Source organism: Sinocyclocheilus anshuiensis, unplaced genomic scaffold, assembly GCF_001515605.1.
Source record: "Sinocyclocheilus anshuiensis isolate Anshui unplaced genomic scaffold, SAMN03320099.WGS_v1.1 scaffold836, whole genome shotgun sequence".
Lineage (NCBI taxonomy): Eukaryota > Metazoa > Chordata > Actinopteri > Cypriniformes > Cyprinidae > Sinocyclocheilus > Sinocyclocheilus anshuiensis.
Window position 1 is genome coordinate 891,374 of NW_015551122.1, and position 10,312 is coordinate 901,685.

At 37.8% G+C, this 10,312-nt stretch overlaps 1 protein-coding gene across 1 annotated transcript in view; it reads right to left on the reverse strand.

Annotated features, from left to right (window-relative positions):
* Positions 1-10,312, reverse strand: part of LOC107663081 (THO complex subunit 2-like) — a 100,323-nt gene that overhangs the window by 12,226 nt on the left and 77,785 nt on the right. The window contains exons 31-33 of the mRNA XM_016453233.1: positions 6,028-6,389; positions 4,889-4,950; positions 3,116-3,151 (exon numbers count right to left, since the gene is read on the reverse strand). Of these exons, the coding sequence (XP_016308719.1) occupies positions 3,116-3,151; positions 4,889-4,950; positions 6,028-6,389 (460 nt within the window). The remainder of the gene's footprint in view (positions 1-3,115; positions 3,152-4,888; positions 4,951-6,027; positions 6,390-10,312) is intronic.

Sequence of the window (10,312 nt, forward strand, 5' to 3'; positions counted from 1 at the left end):
GGCCGTCGCCATCTTGGCAGCGCGTCACTCCTGGGTAATCAAAAATGGGCAAAGAGGCGGGAGTTGGCTGCTGAAACCACACCCACCCACCTCGACGGTGGTGACAGCAGCGGCAATCCACCTGTCACTCAAGTGGCCACGCCCTTAATTATTCAGAACTTTAAGGCTTAATATAATTTAAACGGATGAGTTATAAAAAAATTCACCCCCCTCACAGTTGTCATGAAGGGCAAAATTAGCTATATAGACCAAAATCATTTTTTGAACCAGGCTGTAAACATGTTTTTTCTGCTGTAAAGTTGGGCATTTTAACATGGGGAGTCTATGGGATTGACTCCCTTTTGCAGCCAGCCTCTAGCGGCCAGTCGATGAATTACAGTTTAAGTCACTTCCGTGTTGGCTTCACGAGAGAGAGCGGAAGGTTGCCGCTTGGTTCTGTCACATTGGTGACGTTGACCAATAGCAGCACAGAAGCCCTTTCATACACAGGTTTCAAACATGGCAAAACGAAAGAGATGATGGTGCTGCTAGGTGGGATTATGGATCCTGCCTGTATGATGTGTCATCGAGGGACTACCACGACAGAAGAAAGAAAGAAAAATGCTGGCGAACTATAGCGGAAGCGCTTCAGCAATGTTTACACTCGTTTTCGGAAGTCAGTCGCTAGTTCCGCCTTCTCGATGACATCACACGCGTCGTTAAAGACAGCACGCGATGAATGGTCGGGAAGCAAAGTGTAGTCTGACATGTTTCTTGTCCACGCCACAACAAGATTTTAGGAGTCAAAATCGTGTAATCTGACACAGTGACTATCGTGACCGACAAAAATATCGTGTAGTCTGAACCCGGCATAAGCCTCCTTCAAAGACCTGACATAGTAGTGATTTCTGATGCCTGAAAAAAACGCTCTTTAACGTCAGATCTTACGCATTCAGTCTGATTTGTGAATAAATTGGTTTTGTGAACCAGTTAATAAAAAAGTACTTTATTTTCAATTTCTGAAAGATTACTTGACTTGAAACGGCTGTTGAAATCCTGACAAACTTCCAGGAACATTTACGCCGTCTGTATCTTGGTTCTGTCATTTTTATTTATTCCACTGCTTATTTTTGTTCTTTAATGTACAGACCGATTACGACGACTTCATAATCAGTCAATAAATGAGGAAGTATTGTGTTTAAAAGAACTGAAATTAATATGATACTGAAACTGGTATGAAATATTGTAAAATCCGTCTAGTTATTGCTATTGACTAAAGGTTTCGGTGACAACCCTTCATGGTCCTGCGATATGTTAAAGACACTTGCTTACCCAACATCATAAAGCACCTCTGTTTAGAAAGGGTATTACAAACTCCCTGAGAGTGAATGACTGCGGAATTAATCATTAATCACAACTGAAATACAAGAATAATACACACAGCTGACACGATATCCTACAAGAAACAACCTAACCCTGCTGGTTCAGGAAAATAGATTTTGTAACTAATGCTTAATACATCTATACTGAGGGTCTGTGAGGCCTCCTCTCTTCCTTCATATCTGGATGATCCTGCAGTTAATGTGTGGGAATATTGTATTGCTTTTTCAGGTGGTGCCATCAGCATATTTCCAAACATCCTTCAGTGACCAAACTGCAAAAACACTTATCTCCCTGCCAGCTGACAGGAGCTGTTCAAAAGAGATTTTAGAGTGGCAGAATAGAGGACCAGAGTCCAATCAGACAGCGAGGACTGAGAGAGGAGCCCAGGAGAGCGTAGCCACGGGAAGAATAGAGGATACTGTTGGGCTGAAATTACATTAGCAGAATATAAAATGTCCTGGCAGAGGAGGAGAGGAATGTGCGAGCACAAGAACACTACGCATGTTTTTGAAGGGAAAAGGGACTTTTTAAAGACCGATATACCACTAGAAACATTCCACACCTGGCATGTGGCACAAAATGTGCTGTAATCTACAGACGCATTCATGACATACAGCGTGAGGACAGTTTCTGCAGCGAGACGAGATAAATATTGGGAGCATCTCAAAGGCTAGTGAGCTGCCTACCCACACAGCATTTCTGGGCATCCGTCTGAAAGAATGCTGCCTACATAGACAGCATTCTTGTGCATCACAGACGGGTTTGGAACGCCCAAGCAATCGCTGCCTACCATGATGGTATCATTTGGAATGTACAGCAACTCAATTAAATCAGTTTTATTTTCACCCAAATTCTGCATTTTACATTTTAATTGTTAAGTGACATTTAATTGTAACAATCACAAATGATGTGTAATCAACTGAATTCGTAAAATAATTTAATCTATTAAAATGTTAACAATAACAGTACCCTATGAAAGTAGTTTTATCTAGAATCTGTTTAAATGTAATACAAATAAATGATCAATATAAAAGATTAATTACATTGAAATTTGAACAATTCCTTTCATTTCTTGGCAAAGCACTGCACAAGAGAGGTTTACTGGTTAAATTCAAACATGGATGAAAAATTGTGTGATATTACTGTTATTGTGTGATATTACTTTGAGAAGTACATTCTACTGTTCAATAGTAATATATTCATGTTATAATTTCAGGTTAAACAAAACTTATTTTGGGGGGGTTTGCATTTTTGTTTCATCAAATGAAATGCTGGAGAGCTGACTCTAAAGTAGTGCATGTGTTCATGTCACATTGCACAGTTCTACTTTTGATTTATCCATTCAAATTTGGCCGGGATTTATATAGTAAATTCCATTTTAACGACTGGATTGCACAATTCCTTCTGCATTTTCTGCATTATGTAAATCATAGGGCCCTATTAGGACCCCAAAGGGGTGTTTGGCATGAAACAAATGCAGCCTAACGACAGTATTTGTGGGCATCACAAGAGTGTTTAAAACTATAAAACATGCTGTCTAGCTATACTACATTTTTGGCCATCAAAGGTACATTTTGGACAAATACTGCTTACATGGACAATATTTTTGAGCATTGTTCGGAAGTTTTGAACCAATACCGGCGACCGATATTGCACATAACTTTCATTTGTAATGACCGCTTGAATGGTCTGGGTAGACCATTCACTAGGTTTGAAGACACAATCAGAGTTGAGGACTGAAAAAGGTACAAACCTTTGAAGCTGAGTCCTTGAAGTCGTTGAGATTGTCCTGTAGGAATGAATGGAGATGACAGATGAGCTGGAGAGGATGGCACACAGCAGGAGAAAGGCTGGGGGAGGCTGGCCGTCAATCAACACATCCCCAAAGACCTTCAAAGACTAGAACTTTTACATGGTTAGAGACGAAGAGACCGGACTATCGGAGCCTAACGCTAGTCTGCGCTGGACTATCTCAACCTGCATGTGTTTGGAGAACGTCACTGCACTGAGCATCATAGGTAAATGTCTTAACTCGTATCTTTGGTCTAAAATAGAGCATACATTCTGTGGATTAACTATGGGAGTTGATGAAGATCACAAAACAAGCTAAACTCAGCTAGGATTCATAAATGAAGGGAATAGAAGGAGGTCATGTACACTTTGGCATGAGGTCTCACTCATAGACAATTGCAACAAGATTCCTGGTCACAGATAGACAGATCCCTCTGGGAAGGCCATGCCCACACTTTTTTTCTTGGTTGCCCTTCTCTTTATGCAGTAGTTGCTGGTGACGCGGCTTTCTCTGGATGCTGAACGAACCGTCTGCTGGTTGCACGGATGTCTGGGAAGCTCTCGTCGAAAACCCTTCCACGAATCGGGTGTGGAAAAAAAAAAGCAAAAAAAAAAAAGCAAGCAGTGGCAGTGAAGAGAAGCATATTCCTGTCTGGGATCCCAGATCGAGGAAACATTCCAGCTCCTGCAGGAGTCCCCGACGTGGAGGAGATCGGACGCGATCAGGATTTCTTCCAGCGGAAACATTCTCTTGTCTCGAAGTTTCGTTTAAAAAGCAAAAGGACTGATTCTTATTTATTTCTCTTACGATTTGCTTCCTCAGCAAGTAATATGCTATGATTCAAAAAGGGAGGGCGCTTTACAAAAATAAATATTTATATTTACAATCTCACAAAAAGTATGGCGTACGACAAGGAACAAAACTTGTGAGGCACTTGGGTAGATTCTCTTAGCATGTAAAAGCAAAATCGAAGCATGTGCTAGAATTTAAGATTTTGGCAAGTCCTTGGAAATTTCTCTTAAAAATCTGACATCTATTGAAAAAATACATCTCCCAAAAAAAAAAAAAAAAAAAAGTCCAAAAGATGCCGAAAAAAAAAGCAAGCAGTGGCAGTGAAGAGAAGCATATTCCTGTCTGGGATCCCAGATCGAGGAAACATTCCAGCTCCTGCAGGAGTCCCCGACGTGGAGGAGATCGGACGCGATCAGGATTTCTTCCAGCGGAAACATTCTCTTGTCTCGAAGTTTCGTTTAAAAAGCAAAAGGACTGATTCTTATTTATTTCTCTTACGATTTGCTTCCTCAGCAAGTAATATGCTATGATTCAAAAAGGGAGGGCGCTTTACAAAAATAAATATTTATATTTACAATCTCACAAAAAGTATGGCGTACGACAAGGAACAAAACTTGTGAGGCACTTGGGTAGATTCTCTTAGCATGTAAAAGCAAAATCGAAGCATGTGCTAGAATTTAAGATTTTGGCAAGTCCTTGGAAATTTCTCTTAAAAATCTGACATCTATTGAAAAAATACATCTCCCAAAAAAAAAAAAAAAAAATAGTCCATAAGATGCCGAATTCCCCCCACTGCTCTCCTACAACAGCTGGGCTCCAGAGGCCTCCTCTCAAACTCCAGTGGGTGACGCGGAAGGACGAGGAAGGTTTGGAAAACAAGTGATCTCCGACAGGTAGGGACAAGAGGAAAGAAGTGCACAGCTGTCCTCAGGCCATACTAACCTTAACTGCAGAGCAGTGCGACGGTGACGAGTGCGTGTCAAGCTTTCGTCTTTTTTGCTCTGCTGAGAGAAGAAATACGAGGTTCAGGCTCAATAAATGCTTTTTTTGCTTTAGATTTTGTGTTCTGCAGCATGCAATTTAAACAATATGGACAGACACTCGGGTGAGTGTTTAAAGGAGAATTTTAATTTTAGGGTGAACTAAATCCAAAATCCTTTACGTACTCTTCTTAAAATGAAGAGTTCATTTGCAAAAACCGATAAACGCCACTTTAAAAAAAAAAGAGCTGATTGCCGTGCATTATTCTCCACATATAGCGCGATCTGAACCCTAAACACGTTTTGTCAAAAAAGCCGGTTTTGTTCACTTTCAAGGCATCGCGAGTTCACGTTTCACTGCAGAAGCCGACAAGCGCCCTTGTTGTTTTTGAACAGAAGCCGATAAGTCCATTTTAGCATATTCAGGTCAGGTGACAAGCTACTTTCACTTTGAAAAGACGTGCAAGCTGAGAGGAGTTTCATCAAAGCTGACTAAAAGTGATCGAGGATGGATCATTTCGACAAACATGATGAACCTGTGATATCTTCTTCAAGGCGAAAAACGAAAATAAAAGCGGAAACGTTTTCACGGAAGCTTGCAAAAGCAGCGCGTTACAACGGTGAGGGAAAAGCTCCGTGTAATCACATCCATACAGTTTATGATCACAACGTCTGTCAGGCATCTACATTGTCATCTGAGGAGATTACAAATATTAAACAAGTGTTTTTTTAAACTCTAAAACATGAAATGTGAAGATATCTGCTTTTGCCAAAAAACGACTGTTGGAGTTATCTGCTTTTGCTATAAAACAAACTTTTAATATGTAAAAAAAAAATAAAAAATAAATACTTTCAATGACCTTTAATTTTGTAAATTACCTGTATTTGTTTAAGTTATTATTACTTAATCAAAACAACCCAACTGCATTTGATTGATATTACTTGTAATGCGCAATAAAAAAAAAAAAACATGATTTCTGAAAATAAATAATAAAAATGGAGTTATCGGTTTTTGCAAATGAACTCTTCAAATAAAGTCCAAACAAAGTCAAAGAAGTGTAGTGAAGCATATTTAAGCGAACAGCATCAGGGCCGTCTCACCCCGTTCAGACTCGGCTCCTTCGGATCTGGGCACGAGGGACTTCATGCTTCCGGCCCCAGCATTCTTCTCCACTTTGCTGCCTTCCTTAGTCTTGCTGTCGTTGGACACGTCGCGTTCCTTGGACCACTCTTTTTCGGCGGATTTCCCATCAATCTTGCTCTTCTCTTCCTTCTTGTCATCCTTCCTCTTGTCCTTGTCGGCCTTGGGCGTCTTCTCCTTGCTGTCAGTGGGCTTCTCCTCCTTCTGTTTGTCCTTCCCTCCTGCCTTGGCCTCTGGAGTGCTTCCTGGGTTCTTTTCTTTCTTCTCCTTTTTCTCCTTTGTGGTCTTCTCTTTATCGTCCTTCTCTTTGCTCCCTTTAGTGCTGTGAAGAGATCAGGCATCAACTAAAGTCTGCTGAAATGTTTTTTTTTATTATTATATTTTTGGCTTTGAAAGCATTACAAAGAGAACAAAACAAATGGCTTTCATTCAGGAATATAGAGTAACTGATAAGCTGGAGATGTTCTGGATTGGCACCAGTGATAAAATGTAATATAGCACCACTTAAGATCTTATAAAACCTCATGAATAGTACAGATTGGTCTCCGCTGACTTTAAAGCAACAAATGCTTGAAGTCAAGCCGTTCTTTGGGTAGAGAGTTATGTTAGATAAACTCTTATCTAATGTTAAAATAATGGAGTGAAAAGTAACTAGTAGCTTTAGAATGTGTATACTAGCCTTCCCAAAATGATCTTAAATGCATTAAAAACACAATATGATAAGTTTGATTTAATTACTTTGTCGTTTCAAATTCTCTGTTCTTAGTCTATTAAAAAACAAAGTAAGAAAGAACTTATTTTATTATTAATTTTTTTGGGTCACACTTTAGTTTGGGGACTAATTCTCACTATTAACTAACTATTAGCTACGACTTTTGCCTCAAACTCCTAGTTTGCTGCTAATTAACAGTTAGTAAGGTAGTTAGGTAGGTATGTGGCCAGTAGACTTGTGCCGGTATTCGGTAATGCGATATATCACGGTAATTGATATGCACGATATTGTTATCGTGGGCACTTCTAAATACCGTGAATAATTATATATAACAAATTATTCAGAATTTTGAATGCATTTTAAGAATACTTTTCCCATAAACTGGTCAAAATGCACAACACCGCTGTATGCTGCCTGAAAGACGCGTGCGCACTCTGACGTAAATAAGCGCGGATGTGAAGCACATGGCGGAACATGTGAGAGACGCTCTGGATGAAAGCGCACTTTCACTCTCTGACAGCAGATGGTGCTAAACTGCAGAAATAATAATAATAATAATACGTTGTTAAAATCAAAAGTTGCAACTGTGTTATTTAATGAGCTATCATGAACTAAGACTTGTATTTTTTAAACAAAGATTAATAACTTCTGTAGCAAATGTAGCTATTGCTCATTGTGAATGTTAATGCATTAACTAAGGTTAACTAATGAGGTCTTATTGTAAAGTGATACCTATTGGTCTTTATAGTTCTTTTGCACTTTAATCTGTGTAAAACTTTTAACTTTATACATTTTTCTGTATTGCTTTATTGCATTTAAATGTTCAGTTATTTTTGTTATAAGAAAAAAGTTATTAAACCTGTTATACTGTATTATGACAGCACTTTTTTTTTTAAACTAAATTTCAATATCGTGATAACACCGTATACCGTGATAAAAGCATTAGCAATTAATCGCAACATGAAAATTTGATACCGGCATATCCCTAGTGGCCAGATTAAGGGATCTAGAATATGGTAATGCAGAATAAGGCATTAATATGTGCTTTTTAAGTACTAATAACCAGCCAATATGCTAGTAATATGCATGCTAATAAGCAACTAGTTAATAGTGAGAATCTGTCCCTAAGCTAAAGTGTTACCACTGAAGTGTTCACATGTTGGCAACACTGTTATGGGCTGCTAACACTAGACTTTATTCCAATGACTTTAACCCCTTAAGTGCCACCGGCCCACAGGTGGGCCCAATGGCGCTCTTTTTGTGCCGTCTTTTTTCTCTATCACATATTTTAGTAATCATCATAAATTATATATCATTTGAAACCTCAGAATTCATCCTGTGAAAACCATTTTTAAAACATTTTAATGGACATTGCTTTACCATGGAAATGGTACTTTAAAACATTTTAGCGGTATTTTAGAATCAAACGTTTTTAAAATCTTGACAAAATACATATATTTGGAAAGGTCTGAGTCTCAAGATTCCATATTTGGTGGTTATTTTTTGATAGAAGTAATATTGACAGAGAAATTTAGACCTTCGTGAGAGAAAAATGCATCAACAAAAATTCTACAGAGTTTGGATGGCACCCAGTGGCTGTTTGTGGTATAACGCCCTAAATAAAATCTCACAGGAACCTCCATTTTTTTCATATCAACTTCAAATTTGGAACATAACTTATTTAGACATAAGGCTTTAATTTTATATCAATTTTGGATTCAAAAATATTTTGTAAAATATTTAATTTATATAAAATAAAATAAAAAATTGGTACAGTGCACTTTCTTTACAGTAAATTTAAACTTCTATAACCTTTTGATACTTTAATATTGTGAAATGATCCCACTTCTGCAGTAATCTGCAGATTGTCTTCTTAAAAGGAGTCCAACCGTAGGTCTGTATTCCAAAGTTTTCATGAATTATAATAATGCAAGTTTGGATAGTGCACTTTCACGTCTTTGTTCAAAAATGGGGGGGGGGGGGGGGTGAAGATGTGTGAGCAAGTAAGATTGAGCAATATGCCACAGCATTTTATATATATATATATATTTAAAGCTGTTTCTAAGGAAAGTGGAGCTGACTGTATATTTTTACATTTATAACATTTATCATTCAGATTTCTTTAAATTCAAATCAGGAAGATAAAATAATCTTTTAGTTTTCTACATTTTTACACAACACTACAAAGCTGACCCCAACATTCAATCCTATTACCCTAATTATTTTGGGAAAAAATTTAATATTTTTCTTAAATTTAATTAAGGGAAACTTTGTTGTCTACAAACTAAATTGGATTTATTTTAATATATTTATGTTGTTAACCTCTGCTAGGGAAAAAATAAAATTTACAAAAACAAAAAAAACATTCACACAAACTGTGGTTTTTAGTATTTTAGTATTTAAAAATTGTGCTGTTCATATTCAAATTTTGGTACCACAGCTGCAAATACTGAAAATCTACAGATAATGTAATTAAGAGCTCATGAAATATCTAGTTTCATCTCCTGAGGTCGACTACTAGCATTTTCTTTAGATTAACCTCCTCCTTTCTCTGATCCTTTATTTAAAAGAAGAAATGATTTTGATGGTGGAAAGCAGCCTGCAATGCTCTACAGCTCGCTCAAACCAACATACCTAGCCAAAATGAAACTGGCCTACTGCACACATGCAAAAATGAGGTGAATTGTAAAGAGTGTAAACCAAAGTTCTGAAAGCGAATATGATCTTTTGGACATAAAAGTGCCGATATTAGGCTCTGTGTTTTCTCAAAGCCCCTGAGCTACGGGCTGAATTCTCTTGACAGTGTCGTTCATTATTAAACCAGAGCACATCGTGACCCCTCTGTCCTCTCATCTCAGATGAATTACATATTCCTGACTACGCCACTTTCCCTGACCCCACCAAACCACGTTAAGACACTCAGAAATCCATTACAATCTCATTCCATTCACACAATTCCTGAATGGAAACTGATGGGGACCTTTCTTCGCCAGTCTCCCATTGAAGTATTTCTTTGGAAATGATGTTTTACACAGCCAATTTGATGGGCCATCGTGCAATTGTGTGTTGTAACAGCCATGCCTTTCAGAGATAGTTCCTTTCAAGACATTTCTCTCCGCGATTGCTCCGTTTAATAGAATTAGAATGATTTCTGAAGGATCATGTGACACTGAAGAGCTTTGATCACAGCAATAATTACAGTTTACAATAGATTCACACAAAACGGTTATCTTAACTCATAATATTTCACAATATTGCTCCTTTGGCTATTTTTGATTAAACGCATGCAGTCCTGTTAAGCATTAGATACTTCTTTCAAAATCATTTAAATATGTGACCCTGGACCACAAAACCAGTCATAAGGGTCAATTTTTCGAAATTGAGATTTATACATAATCTGAAAGCTGAATACATAAGCTTCCCATTGATGTATGGCTTGTTAGGATAGGACAATATCTGGAAATCTGGAATCTGAGGGTGCAAACAAATCAAAATATTGAGAAAATCATCTTTAAAGTTGTCCAAATTAAGTT